An 18,892-nucleotide genomic window follows, 5' to 3' on the forward strand; every position below is an offset into this window, starting at 1 on the left:
AGCGTTTACACTGGTCGAAAATGACTTATTTCAAATAATTTGAAATTGTTTACTTTCGTTGTAATTCATTTGTTCTCATTTCAAACAGCTGATTTTTCAACTTGCCTGTTGATTTAATTTAAATAAATATCTCCAAAATCTCATAAATAAATAGGAGATTAAATATATCTTCAAACCTCACAATATAAACTGAAAACTCATTTTTAGTTTCGATTAATTTATTTTTGGAAAGTAGAAGTTCCAAAAAGAGGTACATTGTTTTCAAGGAAAACATTTGTTTACATTTTTTTTGTAAATATATCAAAAACAGCTTATTCAAACTGTCAAAATTCCAAGAAAAGCTTTTATTTAGGATATGTTCAACGTATTCGTTTGCGTTTGGAACATATTTGGAACTCATTTTAACCTCGTTGAAACTCATTTATACAGAATGAGATCCAATGGATCTCTTTTGCGCTTGATATTTTGTATGCAAAAATAAGTCATTTGCTTTTAATTTTTGATTTTTGACCATAATGAGCCATTTGAGGCCAGTGTAAATGCCGTATTAGTCAAAGTTACTACGAATAGCAAATTTATTTATTATTTTTTAAGTTTTATTTTAAAATCCGAATAAGAGTTATTAGTTGATTTTTATTTTTTTTAAAAATAACTGTTACTGTTCCTGCATGTATTACTTTTCTGTTCTCAAAATGAAAACATTGAATCTGTGAATGAAAAAAAGTGTAATAATATATTACTAATATATTTATAATATATATGTAAAATATTATTAAAATTATTGATACTACAAAGCAAATGCATTTTTTTAATATCTTTAATTTTTTTACGATATAATTAAATCATTTCTAATTCGTTCCACTAGTAAAATAATATTTAATATTAGAAGCTTAAAAGCTCAATCAACCTCTCCATTACTCAATGATTTCATTTGTAAGCTTTGTCAAAAATAATAAATTCTATAAGATGTCGCAGTTCGCTCTTATACACTTTAGAGCTTTCGTTGAAGCATACCAACATTAGGTGTCCAATGAACACAATCCACATTTTCTACACACCGTATATTTTGTTATTATGATTTTAACAGAAATTAATACAATTCTGTTAAAGACAGTAATATCAGAACATGCATATGGAATTGGTGTTTATAAAGCAGCTTTACTAGGCAAAGCAAAAGTGTACCTAATTTTATTCAAGGCAGTTTAATTCATTTAATATGTCAATGCATAAATTATTATTGCTTCTAATATTTAAAAAAAATTTTAACAATCATTATAAATAAATATGTAAAGAGTATATGCGCATGTACACATGTTACAATAACTTTTTGTTACAATACTTGTTTTCTTCAAGTAAATAAGCATATATTTTCTTCCATTCATGAATTTTTGCAAAAAAGTGATTTGCTTAAAGCAGTAAAAATTACCAACAATTTGCTTTGCCTAGTAAACAATTATTACAAATGCATGTTGTGATCTTACTTTCTTTAACAGAATTATATTAATTTCTGTTAAAATCATAATAACAAAATATATGGTATGTAGAAAATGTGGATTGTGTTCATTGGACACCTAATGTTGGTATGCTTCAACGAAAGCTCTAAAGTGTATAAGAGCGAACTGCGACATCTTATAGAATTTATTATTTTTGACGGTGTGTAGAAAATGTGGATTGTGGATAGAATTTATTATTTTTGTTTTGTATGCTTCAACGAAAGCTCTAAAGTGTATAAGAGCGAACTGCGACATCTTATAGAATTTATTATTTTTGTTTTTGGCAAACATCAACGCTAAAGAATTATTTTTTAGTGCGGTTTTAACTTGTTAGGCGAGTGGTTCGCGTTTCGTGGGCTTTTTGTGGTCTTTACCGGTAATTGAACAAAAAGGACTTTTAAACAGTCCAAATATAATTTGCTTAGTTGATGTTAATTTAAGGATATTGTACTTAAAGAGTTTTAAAAATTTATCACTCAATTAATAAAAAAAAAACTATTAGTAATTAAAATGTGCACTATTTTGGTGCAAGAGGCAAATTGGCAATTAGAAGATTACGCGATCTTCAAAAAATGTGGCGAAATTACAGTTTCTCCAGATGAACAGTTTTTTGGTCTCAATTGCGTTTTCTGTTCAGGAATTTGTCTACAATTTGATATTTTTATGCAACATATACGTGAACAGCATAGTCAGGATATAGAAGTGCTCTATTTGGAATCGGGAAAAAACGAAAAGGAACAAATCACTCAAATGGAATTGGATTCTACTGCTAACATTAATTACAGTGCCATTATAAATTCAAAGCAAATGATTTCCGATGACATGTCAAATGCAAATAATTTTTTAACGAGTTGCGAATTTGAATTGCAAACACACGCGCCGCAGGAAGAAGTCGACTTGGTTTATATTATGGAGGGGAATCAACTGGATGACGTTGTCGAGGAGAGAAGTGTCGGTACGCTTAATATATTCAATGGATTGAAGCAGGACAATAATGACAAGGTAAGCCAAAAGTTTTTCTTTGATTATAATTGGAAAAAATATGTGTGAATAAAAAATTTTTAAATGTTATTTTTAGAAATTTTATTAAATATTTTTAATTGTCTTGTGTCTTTGTCGCAGACAGAAAATTTCCATAAAAAATTCTAAAAATATTGTAATTTTTCAACAAATTTTTACCGCACAAAATTTATTATATATTCTTCGTTAAAAATCTCTATTTATCTGTCATTTGCAGTAAGAGACATAGTAAATCCTATATTCATGAATAAAAACAATAGATGTATATATTAAAACACTTCTTATGGATTATAATTAAAATTAAAATTTAGTAATAAAACTTGTATTTATTATGATAATAAGGGAATAATTTATAGTAAAAAGCCTAGGCATTACCTTACCTAAATACCACAAAAGCAATAGATGAATCCGTTGTTCTGAATAAAAAAATGGTTTAAAACAGGAAGTCAAGTTATTTTATAGTCACGCCCTTGTGTTCAAACACCATTTGAACTCAAATAATAGCTCGTTGTGATACCATGGTTTAGCATGCATTCATACAGTGAATAAAGGAATTCCCTAACTGTCGTTATAAATGCAACGCCGCAAGCCACGACTCTCACATTCAAGTAAAAGTGAACTAACCTGACAAGTCCATAAACCTGTCCTAAAATTAAAAGATGATAACTCTGTCAGAACGGTAAAAAAAGAGACTCCAAAAATTTTGAATCTTTTACCAGACCATGTCACATGACGTGGAGTATAGTTTCCTCCTCATCCACAAAGCTACAACTTCGACAAAAGTCATTATAGGGCAGACCAAGTCTCATAGCATATCTTCTTTGTACGCAGTGATCTGTCAGCACCGACACCGTAGTGTTGAGCAGATTATGCTTCAGTTTAAGCAGCTCATTGATACGTTTCTAGTCCGGTTTGAACCAGTTCACACTTGAAGTCTGACACGAGAGTTCATTTGTCCAAGTTCGTTCAGCTGTACTTAGATATTTTAAAATGAGAGAAGTGGCAGTTAATTCTTATTACTAGATTGTTATATTAATATTAAATTTAATTTATTTATATATTATATTTAATATTAATACATTATGTCAAAAAAAAAAACTGCACATAAAAAAGGTCTTCAGTCATAAACTCATCAGCAATAACTTCCAAATTACTTTTACAAAAGGTCCATATTGTGCAACTGATTTTAGTATATAACATAGCCTTAAACATATTATCCAATTAGTTATTATAATATATTTTTATATATTATATGTTAGAAAATATAAAAATTCACAGACGTATAGCATTACTATATACATGATTATAGACATAGTCATAATAGTGCTAGTCATATAGTACATGGTAGACAGGAAGAATTTAACTGAAATAATTCTTAAAAAATTAATGGCCCTTTTAAAAAGAATTAGTCTAGTTTCAAGACATGGTTTCTAAATTAGGATAAGTCATTTTCAATATGTGTGTATTTATATGACTAAAGTTCTTTTAGGGTAGAATGCTGTAAAAAAGTGTGTCATTATTATCATCACTTACCGCTATAAACTGGAATAGATTTCGGTTTTTACAATTTCGCTCTATGTCTGCTCAAGAGTCTTCTGTTTTTCTTATCAACAGTGCTTATATGTTTACGGTTACAATTAATGATACATATTCGGGTTGTCATTTGTGTCTAGATTGTGCTCAAAAACTTTTTCCTGCGGACTAATCACAAAAATTTTTACAATGTTTGCTAATATTCTCAATTTTAATTTCACATATCAGATCTTAAATCTCTTAAATCACATATTTTTCAATGTCATCTTAATTTGTCAGTCGAAATAATTTCTCATCGCTGTTTAGAATGAAGTTTCTTAATACGGTACACCTTTCGCAAACAAATTTATTATCTCTAAATCGTTCCATAATTAAGTAAGAGTCTTCCTTGTAACTTTTTTCTATTTCTTCGGTTAAAATGACTTGATCATATGTGCTAGTGACATATGATCAAGACATGGTGTGTAGTTAAAATTGTAATAAAAATAAAAGTATTAAGTGTAACATATACATTTTATCTTTTAATCAGTGAAATAAATTCTTAAGGATAAAATTCTAGCAACAATATAGGGTGAATACTTTAGTAAAAGGCTTAAGAATTAAGATCTCCAGAACTCAAATCAAAATTAAAATTTGAGTAGATATCAAATAAATATAAAAAATGTAATAAATCAAACAGGCTTCGTTAATGCTAAGTAGAGATTTGTTACTCCTTGAGGCAGTGACCAGAAATAAATAGATTAAAAATATAAAAAACCTACATGTCTTCAAGTTTTCAATTATAATATATTCAAATCTTAGAACAATGTTGCTTCGGAACAAAAGTTTTGTAAAACTACTATACAAGTATTTATTAAAAAATATTAAGCAGATATTATTTTTCTATTTATTTATTATTTATACAATATTATCAACATTTTCTTAAAATACAAATATCTGCAAGTATATATTTATAAGATACCATATGAAATTGGCACAAAGAATATTTCGCTTCAATATGTGTGATATAATATCGTTATATATGGAAAATCTAAATATAAGTACTTGTACATGCAAAACATTGGAAATTTGATTTAATTTTTTATCCAAGAATAATTTTTGTATTATTTTTGCATCTGAAAAATATAACATTTAGAATGCAAAAAAGAAAAATGCACTTCAAGTAAACAATTTTGTAAAATGTTTAAACATTTGAGATATAAACAAATTAAAATACACATGCAATATAAATATACAAGCATATTGGTATAGATTTTAATTTTTTTTAAACTTTATAATGTTTATAAAAATATAAACTTTATCTTTAGTTACAAGATACTTTATTTTATAGCTTGTATTTGTGCTTTTGTATTTTGTGTTGTAATATTTAATTATAGTGCATTTTTTGGTATTAACTATATTAATGACTACATAGATTTTTGTCTAAGCAAAAAAACTAAATTTAAAGAAATAAATAATTTTTATTATTTATTTAACTGATATTTCAAATATTATTATTTAACTGCGGTACAGGTGATGTATTGTACCAATCCTAGTAGTTTTAATCGATATTAGGCTTTTTATTTGTATCGTTCCATAGTTATGTTATGTTAAGACAAGAAATTTAAGACAAGAAAGATAAAGAATGTGTGCAGACATTTCATCATCCATTTCTTAATATTATAAAGAAATGGATAATATTATAATATTATAAATATTGGGCTCTAAGAGGCCCATTTTCTTGACGTGGTACCTCAGCCTGAAATACCTGAAATACTCTCTAATCAGTGAAGGAAGTTTATGTTATTTGCGACTGCTTTAAATGCGTTTAGAATGTTGTCTTTAAATGTAAGGTCTTGTCTTTTTATAATTTAAGTTTTTTCACTTTTGCTGGATTACAGAATGAATTAAGTTCAATTCAGTAACTTTTTTTAGACTTCCAGTCTAGCAATTCAATCAGTGTTTTCGTTGCTGTAGCTGGTTGCTGTAAGCACGGACCTATTGTTCCTTATCGACACCAGATGTATTGAACCCTTACTCAGTATTGGTAGTTGACGTTTTTTCAAACTGAAATATTCAATATTCATTACTTTGGGTTTCTGGTGTGATAATTCAATCAGTATTTTCGTTGCGGTAGCTAGTCTCTATAAGCACGGAGTTATTGATCCCTATTAGTACTAGATATATTGAACATCTACCCAGCTAGTTGATACCTTTGCAAATTGAAATGTAAATAAGAGATAAAATGGTTTTCAAATTGTCTTTAAACGGCTAGTGACTTATGACTGGTCGGTCTAATATAATTAGATGAGAGTTAACATAGCTAGTTTTCTGGCTAAACCTAACATTTAAAAATACATATAGCTTCGCTAGGTATTTTATTCTAAATTTTCTTGAACTCAAATTTTGCTTTTGGTATATCTAGATCAGTGGTTCCCAACCTTGTTTTGACCAAGAACTACTTTGATATTTTTGTTTTTAGTAGGAACCACAAACTGATTATTTTAATATGCTTTATGCATCTCTGGTATAATGTGTAATGAATTGTGTAAGTGCATAGGTACATAATATAGACTATAAAATAGGTATATTATTACAAGGAAATATTTTGTGCTTATTTTCTAATTAGTTAGGTCTCAGTGGACAAACTACAAGCTATGTATCCATACCTGTTAAATTAGAATCACGCACCATTTTTAACAATCTCGCCAGTTGGGAACTACTGATCTAGATTTTTGTGAAAGTTTTTCTATGCAACTAATTGCAAAGGTAAGGTTCGTTTAGATTAGTGGCTTCTTGCACCAAGATACACTTGATATCAAATAATGGCCCGTTGTAATACCATTCTACTTGAGATATAGGTAAGCTATTTATAGTCATTATTGTTATTATTATTATTATTCTATTTATTTTTGTTGATATTTCTTTTTCGAGATATCTCTCAAAAAACATTACGAAACTTGAAGAACTGCTCTCTGTATTATATAGTATTACAGTAATTAATCTGTTGATCTAGAATATTCAAATTTTCTAAAAGTTTCTATTTAATTATAACTTTTATATTCTCACTTATCACTTATATTCCTATAACTAATAACTATATCAATTTCTTTTTGTTTGTAAATAATAACCACTATAATAATTCTATATTCAAAATCAGTATTTATATTATGTGTAAATATGAAATCACAAAAGCTGTAATTAATTTGTAGGAATTAATTAGGAAGCAGAAAATTTAATTTCTACATGTCGCATGATAAACACGAAAAAATTTAATAAACGTGAATTGATTAAAAAAACAAAAACGATTATTGTTTTTACTTGATAAGAAATATAAGAGTTATGATAACAGGTATAAAAATTTTATGAAATAAAAATTTTGATTGTTTCATTGCACTGCAAACATGTATTATCTTAAGTACTTAGAACCTCACCCAACACGCATAATCTAACCCACATTCTCCACCAACCGCTCTTATTTCTTATACTTAGACTAACCTACTACCATAATTAGAGTAAAAGTATCTACCGCTGTTGTGCTAAGGTTGACAGTGGACAAATATTCAAACGAGTATTTAGATAGAATATAAGCAAAATACATTAATTGCAATGGATGTATTTGTTGATTTATTTCCCTATGAAGGGCTAAATGAAAGAGTAAAACACTTTTAATCGATTAGTAAAACGTGCTAGATATGCCTGAAAGTATTAATGTCACGCCTTATTTTTATTGTTCGTCACATGCAAGGTGTTAATTCAAAAGGAATGTATTCTAGTTCGAGTTCAGCGAATACAGCTGAACATAAAATAAAATCAAATCATCGAATGAGAATTAGTCTAACTGTGTAGGCTGACTCAACGTAGATGACAACAGGGCTTATGGGTTTAGGAGATATTGTGCATATAGTCAGACATTTCTGTACCTGTCTATCTACTACAACACACACCTATACTGATGAGTACATGCATGCGACTATATACCTCAATGCATATTCACTTGTCTAAGTACTGGGAAATTATTTTACCACGTAGCAAATGTTTAAATAATCGATAAAATAACTTTTTATTTATATTTGATTACAATACGAAATTGAATTCAGCGTTTCATTGCCGTTTCTAGTAGCGGGAGTAAATTTGTACTGCTTCGGATTCTAGCAATGCTAGTATCTAAGGTCATCGCATGTTGTGCGCTTACGTGCAGTGAAGAAAAATTATCGAATTTGACCAGTTGTGTGGTTACGCGGGTGTTATCATTGAGGCTTGCTCCTTATTTATTATACACGACTAATTTTAACAAATAAGTGGACTAGAATACTCCTTTAAATTTCCTTCAACCTTTGTTGATACACAATAATTTAAGTGTTTACTAGACAATTTATTCTCCTTGTTTAGACTTCAAGGATACTACGACTAAAAGCGTAACATTGAAAATAGATACCTACACACTACATCCAATAGAACTTTTATTTCATTTAAGACTGTTAAAAATACATTCAAAATAGGTGAGTAAATATTAAAAATTATAAATTTCTTTGTAACATTCATAAATAATCGTCAAATTTAGACAGCATTAATGAACAACCCCTGTAGGTGTAGAAAAAAAACTTTTCGAATAATTGTACTGTTTTTGATAAAGTAAATAAAATTAAATAATAAAACAAAACTAATTATTAATAAAATAAACTAAATAAAAATAAAAAAAATATATGTAAATATACATATAAATATATATATAAATATACGAGTATATAACATATATATATTTATATATTAGTTTAAATGTTAGTTTTTAGTTTTATAAACTAAACTATCATTGTTGATAAATAAATAAATAAGAAATATATTTGTATAAACTATAAGTAATTAAAATAAGTTAAATAAAATAAAATATAAAATTATGGGGTATGAAAAAATATTATAAAATAGAACTAATTAAATTAATGTAAAAAAAAATGTATATAAAGTAAATTAAAATAAAATTAATTTGATGAAAATAAAACTAATAAAAAATATTCAAAACAAAATAAAGTAAGATAGAATTAAATATTACTTACTTACTTAATTAGCCGTAACGACCCTTTATCGAGTTTCGGTCTAAAGAAATTTTACTATTCCTGTAGTGTCACAATTGGCCAATATTTGAACACAAGTGGCCTCTCTTGGATATAGCGTTGCCACTTCAACCCGCCTACCTAATACGGGATTTACATTATGAACTTTGCTTATGATTTTGAGCGAGAAACCAGTTACCAAGCCTGACTTTGTCAATACGCACAACAAATTTCGAACTTTCGCTTCTAGTTAGCTTTATTTAATACCTTTTTCTGAATATAATTGGTGCTAAAATAGGGAAAGTACAGTTTTCATTGCTCGATTTTTAAAATAATATATCGCTAGTGCCAAGGTATAGTAACATACATTCACACTGTCTCATTTATGCGGTTTTACTCATTATAACATAGTCACTAAAAAAGATGATTCACAAAAATCTTTTATATAAATGAGCTCATTATCAATAAATCAACTTATTTAAGAGGAAAAATGTCAAATGGAACCTTTAAAACTAAATTTCCCACAAGGGAAATTACCAAAATTTGAAATATGTGTCATATGTTTTATATATAAAATGTAAACAAACAAGAAGTATTTAATAAAATCTTAGTTTTTATTAATTGAGTATGTAATTGATATATAAAATGTCAGCTGTAGAAATGAGGTAATTATAATGACAGTGTGAATGTACTATTAGAAACGTTGCTGTGGAAACTGGGTTGTTTTTTATGAATAAATTTTAAAAAATAATTTATTTGTTGAATAATTTTTAGAGATATTTAATATTTAAGTTATATATAAATTATTAAAATGTTATTTATTTATTCTAATTCTAGAGTATATTTCCTATACTTTAAAAATTGAAATTTTTTATGAGACTTCAATTTTTCCGTGGTTAAAAGCTTGACTTTAACTTAAAACTTTGCAAAATTGTACTACTCTATTTTTACTACTCTGTTTTTTATTGCCAATGATAACTTAATTAATTTTTTATTAGCAGTATTTGTCCGCAAATTGCACCTGTTTTTTTTCAGTAAACTTTTTGGAAGAATCCATATTTGCCAATTTTTTTTTCGTATTATTTAAAAATGCGCATCAGAGATCTAATTTTAATACATAAATCGAAAAATTTTGCAAAATTCTATAAATATTATGCTTCTTTGTACAGTTTATTTATTTTTTTTTTAAAAACAATAAATCTTTTAATATTTATTTATAAGTAAGAACCCAGGTTTCCATAATAACATCTCTAGCTATACGCTTATCTATATATTAAAAAAACCAACAGTTGTTAAAATGGAAACCCGAAACGATACTGTAAACGTTAGACGTTTAGGAATAAATTTTACCAAATTCGTTCACTAAAATTCGTAATGTAAACGTAGTATTGTGAATAGTATTTTTTTTTTGGCGGCAAGGAGTAGTGGAATGCCTACGCACTGACCACAAACTGGCGCCCCGGAATTGTCCTACAGTCTACTTTTTTCAATTGTGAATAGTAGTAATAGTAATAGCAGTAGTAGTAGTAGTATTAGTAGTAGTAGCAGTAATAATAATAGCATCAGCAGTCATAGTAATAGTTTTTCTTTTCTAAAATCTATTACATTTAAATTTTTACGTATAAATAGCAGAAAATATGGATAGTTTCAATGACTACAATGACCTCGTGTCATCAACATTAATATATAGTTGAAGAAAGGTAATAAAATTAGATTTGTGTAAAATATTGACTATATAGTAGTTATAAGTAAAAAAATATGTACTACATTAAATAATAATATTAATAAAATAATAATAACAAAATAATAAAATTTATTTTCTAAATTGTCACAACTCTTTGAGGAACCTCATAAAGTGCTGCCCCCAATAAAATTTTCTTATGTGTAATATTCGTCTGGAAATAATTCACTTTTATTACAATATAATCTTTTAATTCCCTGTAGCATTGGGCAACGTGAAACAGAGTGGATGATCTATTCTTAATTTCTCATGTTACACAGTGTGTATCGGCTGTTTTTTATTATGGTGTACAGACAGTATGTTAGTTTTAACCTTAATACTTCGGTAACTATGTCTCCCAAAGTCACATCTATCCCATCCACAGACAGTTTCATCTCTCTCATCCCTTCATTTTATACAAGCGACAGATCTAGGTTTCTAAAAAGTCAATTTGATTACGATAGTTTCTTAAATTGGAGAGTCTTGTCAGAAACTTTATTAGTGTAAAAGTCTATTTGAGATTATCTTGGATGGATTAACTAATCTTCTAGCAGCATATATGTATTTAGCATATATAGTTCACACAGTAATTTTTTAATAGACAACGATTTCAGTACATGATGTTCTCCATAATGTGCTTTTAAATTTATAAAAAGGAGTCTATTTATTTTATCAACATTTGATATGACAAAATATTTTTAACTAATATTATAATTTATTTGCTAAATTAATAAATAAAATAATAAATGAAAAATCATTGACTTATGCAATTGAGGCAAACATTAAAAATATATTTAGCTTTCTATGCTTTCTATTTTCGAACTCCTTTTTCCATTCGATTCTTGAATCATTTCCTGAATTTATGCTATTTAGTTAAAACTCACCCTGTATATTCTACTTTAGCTTCAAAATAAAATAAATTAAGCGAAACATAAAAATTACCAACTCTATTAGCTTAAATGTACATTCGTTAAGGACTTCCTAACATAAATAATACATTAATATCACAACATTAACTATATGTGTTGGTTAGAAAAACAGTATCAAAGCTTTAAACATACTATTATACCCTTAGGATAAATAAAGTTTATCGATTAACTATTATGAATATAGTTTGAATTCAAAATGTATAAGCAATATTTTAACTTAAAACTCCATATGATAGCATTAAGAATTTAAAGCTTGAGAATTTAATATATTTTGTATAATATAATATTTTTTATTTGGATACTATCAAGCTCTTATCCATAAAATATGAAATATTTTTCAGCGCCATGACAGTCATAATATTGTGGTAGGTTCGAGACTGGAATTTATAAAGTAAATTAACTAAATTTTCATTGTTTAATTGCTTGTTTCATTTCGTAATATATTTCAATATAGAACATATATATACGTACATATATATGTGTATATAAATATATAATATATTTAATATTAAAAATTAAACGTGCTTTTATCTATTTAATCGAAATAATTTAATCTTATCTAAATATAAACACAAATATTAGTTAATAGAACAATAAAACAGAATCAAATAAGTAATCCAGAATAAAATAATTCTAAATAATAGTAATAAAAATAAAATACGATCCGTATGAGTAAAACCTACTTACATATTTCATTTAAAATAATGTTACTCATACGCCCATCGACCCTTTATAACAAAGACGTGTAATTCTTAATTTTTGGATAAACTTTAAATTTTTATATTTATAAAAAAACATTGATTTACTATAATTTTTCTTCAAATTCACCTGTTGTCAAAATAAATTAAATAGTGATTATACAGGATTATTAATTTTGTGGTTCCAAAAGTAAAGGAGAATAACACATACTTATGATTGGGATTTTGATTAAATTTTTGTTAAATGTAAAATACAATATTATTTACATGTTCTCCAAAGAATATTTTACAATATTTATTTACTATTTATATTTTTATTTGTATTTTTACTGTGTATAGAGTAATGTAAACCCTTAAAATAATTTTCAATGATTAGTTGACACATAGTTGCCAATTGGTTGTCCCATTTTGTGAGTACTGAGAGTGTGAGTATTATCTATATTAACACGATCATTTGCGTAACCCCACAAGAAAGAACAGAGTCAACTCACATAATCTTGGTTGGCATTTAACATCCATGAAATTATGCATCCAGTAAATTCCGGACACAACTAAGCCAAAATGTAATGTGTTAAATAACTTGTGTGACCGTACTTTTAATACCACACATATTCCCTATAAAAATCTTCAATTTCACACCAAAACAATTATATTATTATTTAATAATTATAGCTGTGATGATCGTTCTTCCCCTTTGGAATAAGATTTAATATCTTATATATTCCCAAAATAGGCCATGCCTATCATAAAAGGTGACTTAAATTTATTAGGCACCACCTTTTTGTGTTTTGGAGTACAGGATTTGAAACTAATATGATCATGTTACTTTCGTCAAATCAACAGTGGTAGACTAAGTTATGACCATGAACCTTTCACCAAATCAGCAGTAGTGGACTAAGATTTCTGAATGTAGCGAATGTATTTTTACTTGTGATACCTTAACGCAGGTAAAACCTGATAATACGAAATCAAGGTGCTCCCAAGTTTGGTTGTCTGGACACAAGGTTGGCTCCATAAAGGAATGTAGTGGTGGCTGTTGTTAACACTCACAGTTACGCCAGAAGAATATCAGCATTTATGCTTTTACTCAATGTGGAGTTGCATTTTTTTAACAGCGTACTGTGCCCCGAAGAACATCACAAATTTACAGGGGCGGCGCCCTTCTTAACAATGAGAAAGTTTTAACGAAGAGTATAACACTAATGGGTACTGACGGAATTATTTTTAGTGGTGAATTTATCGACGTATTAAATTGATATAGATTGTATTGAGAATACCATGGGGACAGGTCCTAATGGCAGATAATCTGGTTAAACAACTACAGATTCATGTACCGATTTTTCGACAATTATTTGTAGATTTTCACTGCTCCAGATGTGATGTGTCAATGTTTCCACTGAATAAAATTCGGTGCTAAAAAATCTTGTTTGTAAAAATTAATTTAAACCAACAAACTAACTAAATTAGACATTATCATCGCAAGGACCATAGCAATTCTAGAAGATATTGTTTTTTAAAAAATTTTTATATTACTTATAATCCTTGATATACCTTAAGAGTACTTTGCTTAATTTTTAAATTCCTATAATTCGAAATATAAACTTTTGTGTAAGGTATATATGTACAATATGTATGTTTTTCTACCAGACGTGAATAAAAAACGAAATACACCTTTGTTAATTTTTTCTTGTCGAGAGTGATGAGTCTTTATGATGAAAAGAAACTATTTCAAAGTTAGACGGATTCGAATAGCAAAGAAAAGACAAGGACAAAAATTTATTTAATTTATTAAAATTTGGCTTACCATACAACACCTTTTCAAATATTGCCAAGTACTCATCATTAGTAATCTTAGGAAATATTCGAATTTCTTTATTAATTTAACCGTATATAATTTATTTGGACTGTCAAATTAGAAACATAAGCTTTTTTTGATATATGGTATTTATATGGTAAAATGTTCTATATAGTTTGTATATAATGTAAACAAAAATAATAGTTATTTGTAACTAAATATTTTCTGTAACGATGTGTATATAAGCAAATTCAGTAATTTTCAAATATTTAAGTACAATTTCAAAGGATTAAGTATATCCTTTCTAACTCTTCACATCTGTTATTAAAATTTATATATTCTGTAAATATTTAAGTACAATTTAAAGGATATACTTAAGTTTCTAACTCTTCACATCTGTTATTAAAATTTTATTTTGATTTTTATATATTTTTTGTGTTCAAACTTACTTCATAAATTTTTATAACCTTAATTAAAGCGTGTTGTGCCCGAATGCGATCATAATCTGTTTTTATGACTTTCGGTGCCATTTTCAATAAACTAAAAAACATCTCGAAAAGATAATAAAATGTTTACACTTTATGTGAAGGGCATGTAATAAATGCAAATCGTAAAGATACTTTATAGCTGCAAGTATCTTATTGTGGAATTTCATATAACAAATAACCTATTTTCAATGTATAAGTCATCGTGTATGATATAAATACTCAATATTAATTTCAAATAAATAAACAACTCTTTTGTACTCGTCAGTTACACCCATTGTACACCTTTCTTAAGTAGTCCGCGAAAAGCTTAATAAAAAAAGTAATATTCATACTGCAAAAGATATAGATACCCATTCTCATGCACTTCTCAAGGATTACACATGCACATGCTGAGACCACTAGAGAATTTCAATCCTAGACCAAATAAACAATTCGGTAAGAACTGCACATATTAGTACTTGAAATTGTTTGTGCTGATTTGTTTTTTCATAAATTGGTGCCACTTGTAATTAATGATATTTTCCACTTAAGTATCAAAAAAACAACAAATTCGAACGAGTGATAAAAATTATTCAGTGAGTCCACATTGTTCGCCAATCTATTAACCAATAATTGTATAAACCCTCGCACATATACACTTTACTTTCTCAAGTATTCGTCACTATACTCGTATACAATTATCCGGCACCCAGCGTCACCAACCTATTATCTTGTACTTTCAATAAAATTAGTTTGTTTATTTGTTTATCTGCTAAATTGATAAGCTCAAGTTAAATATTAAATAATATTTTTTTAAGCACTAAAAAATGTTATTTTAATCTATTTTTTCTTTTTTTTTTTAAGCATATCACAAAAATTATTAAATGTACGCGTATCAATACTTTTATATATACTAAACGGGATAATACTTATCGCGAAAACCGTACCTAGACGGATTATTGGCTGAGATGTCGTAAATTATTCCCACTTCACTACGTACTCAGTTATGGTTTTTAATAATTTATAGCTTTATTTAATTTTTCGCCTTTCGATCCAATATAGATTATTAATTCATATGAATAATAATAACGCCAGACACAAGTTGACATATACTGCATATCACGTTTTGCTTAAAAACAGGTACCGATAAGAAAGCTTATCAATTCAAGTGCTAAAAAATCATGAAAAATTTGTGTATTGTAAATTTTTTAATTACGCTAATAATTAATTTAAATTATTTAGACATTTTGTGCTCATATCTAATAATCAAACTATGACGAAATTTGATTACATACATATTTTATTGGGTTTCAACTAATATTCAAAAATATAACGTATACTTGTGGAAGTGAAAACAGAAATAAATTTTCTGTTATTGGATAGGTGGGGGAAGTGAAAGAAAGTAGACCTTACTCAATAAGACAAAATAAATTTTTGATTTAATATTATTCGTAACTTTTGAGAGAGGGTTGAGTGTTCCATAATCAGTCAAACGCATTTAAAACACGAATGCTTGTTCGTTTTCTAGAATGCTTACGCGCAGTTGACGAATTGCGCACACATACAATCTATAATTGCGAATATGATCTATAAGAGTGGTGGTGAGCAAGTCCACCTTAGCTCCAAGGCAGCATAATGTTAAGTATTCCGTAGATACGGGTGTCATTTAAATATTTTCATATTCATTAATTGAATCGATGCAAGATTGAAAGTTTTGTATAGTTTAGAATTTGAGTACTTTCTGTTTATATATTAGACAAAAACTAATCACATGTCAGTCCTCAGTCGTAATTGACAGGACACTAATGTAAGTCCTAGCGAAGGTTTGCCAACTTAGCTGCTTGCTGTAACTAGAGTTGCAGCCAATTTGCTACTATTAAGTAACATTTTCTATACAGAATTTGTCTATTTTTAATGAAATATAAGCTGCTGAAAACAGCATAATTAGCAGTTTGATCGTCTATAAAAATATAGACTTTCTTTTCACTGAGGTCAGTGTCCACATCAAGACAGCGTACTTTTTATAATGGCGTATATTTTTCAAATATAATAAAATTTGCGAATCATAGAGCAAGTTTCTTTATGTTATAGTATCTATTTTTAACCCGTCGGTATAATCCTCTATCTTATCTTACGTATAATTACTAAAATTGTTATCAAAATCTAAGCAAGGACTTATATAATCAGAATTATGACTTCTGCACTCAAAAAACTATGCTCTAATTATGCTCTAAAGAAGCTATCACTTATTATACATGTGATATGGTTGAACCAATATGGTGCGTCGAGTAAGAATATTTTGACCTGAAATTTAATTAAAATCTGGGTTAATCAACTAAATTTTTGAGTGTAGTATGAGAAATATTTAAGAAGTTGTTCAAAATAGACAATTTTACCAAAATCCATATCGTTGTGCCTAAGAACCTAATCCTGTCATCAACTCTATACTAAACATCTATATATTAGAATAGGTCTAACAATGTTTATACATAACAAAATTATTGAATTGATATTATCATATATATTTTTATATGATTAGAAGACCACACATGCTAAACTTTTTGGGAAAAGGTGGATCTTTTGACATTTAATCTTGAAAATGAGAACGTTCGAATTTTGGTTTGTTCAGTAAATAGCAGCAAGCACTTTGTAAAGTTTATGCATATACTTCACTTGTTGAATCTATATATTAAAAGCATAAAAAACTTTATCCATAATATAACTGAAGAGAGCAGGATCGATAGTAATACAACTACGTTGTCCACATAGGCTTCTGCATTCACTACTCTTTAAATAAGTTTGTGGTGGTCGGCTTTAGGATATAGTTAGCGTAAAAACAGATTCGGAAATATGATTTGTTAACTTTCAGCTGTGAAAAAGTTAACTTTTGAAAAAATTAGATACTTAAAAACTATTAACTCGATTTGAAATACTCGAAAATCGAATATTTTGTTTCCACCACTTTTTGGTAGCAAATATTTATTAATGCAACCCTTACTGTTGTAGGGCTAGTAGCACATTAGTTAAAAGTCCAACATATAGTGAAGTCATGTAATTAACCAGACTAGTAGAGTTAGAATCTTTACATGGTGTGGTCATTCTGTTAGCGAATTTCTTTATAATAAAACTATCTATTTTCGCTATTACTTAAAATTTTTCCAAAATGTGCTAAAAGATTGCCTTAAATTTCTATGGATTTCTACTTCACGTGAGGTGCTTTATGTGTAGGTTACTCATTAACTTATCTTTAATTTTTATTTCTTTGATACTATTGCAAATATATTTGTATACATACATATAACATAATGTGATGTCACGATGGTGTCAGCAAAACTTCTAATATATTTTTGTTTTTGTGTTCATTTTTTGGTTAATAAATGATATTTTGGTTTCTGGAACAATATAAACAATAAAAGATATTGTTTGTTTAAAATTTTATAACTTTTTGCGGTCGATTTTTATTAGTATACGTATACGTTTTGAATTTCAGCAATCTTAAGTAAACATAATATTATTTTTTTAAGACAAAATATTCCTCTCGATTCATATAAACCAATTTTGAATATCTATTAAAAATTCCATTTCGGCCATGCCATAAAAAATAATCACGAGATCATTAAATTCATAAAAAGTAGTTTATTCTATAGGGCAAATACTCCTTCGTCTTATGAATAAATTGGGATCAGCATTTAAAAACAGTGAATTTCTATCTTTCTGAAAATCTAAATATATATAATTAACACTTTTAATTATAATATTGAAGACTATCAATTTTTTACTAATATTCATTCTATGTTTAACATTTTAACTTATCTGAATAAATGATTTTATTATTTATTTGTTCGTCATATAAAATATTAACACCTTCAATTAGCAAACTCATATTAATAAATCAATTTAAAATTGAACAAAATCTGATAAAAATTTTTAAAATGAACAATCAAAATTAAATTGCCTATTAGGATTTAGATATATTTAAATAAATATAGTTTAGATGGGAAGTACAATTAATAGAGTGGTGATTCTGTATAATCACTTATATAGTGTTCGGATCTTTTGTCATTTTGAGTTTTCATTCGTTAGTATATTTTTTTTTTATACATTATATATACATTATACTCATTTATTTAAAGTAATATATATATTTAGTATATTTATTCATACAAATATTATATAATATGTATATTACTATAGTTGTCCCTTGCGA

The 18,892-nt window shown here is 27.4% G+C and overlaps 1 protein-coding gene across 1 annotated transcript in view; it reads left to right on the forward strand.

Moving 5' to 3' along the window:
* The first annotated feature begins 1,819 nt into the window (after nucleotides 1-1,819).
* The window catches only part of LOC119680680 (zinc finger protein 573), a 35,329-nt gene continuing 18,256 nt past the window's right edge, over nucleotides 1,820-18,892 (forward strand). The window contains exon 1 of the mRNA XM_038093619.1: nucleotides 1,820-2,495. Within this exon, the coding sequence (XP_037949547.1) occupies nucleotides 2,004-2,495 (492 nt within the window). The 5' untranslated portion in view covers nucleotides 1,820-2,003. The remainder of the gene's footprint in view (nucleotides 2,496-18,892) is intronic.

Source organism: Teleopsis dalmanni, chromosome 2, assembly GCF_002237135.1.
Source record: "Teleopsis dalmanni isolate 2A chromosome 2, ASM223713v2, whole genome shotgun sequence".
Taxonomy (NCBI): Eukaryota; Metazoa; Arthropoda; class Insecta; order Diptera; family Diopsidae; genus Teleopsis; species Teleopsis dalmanni.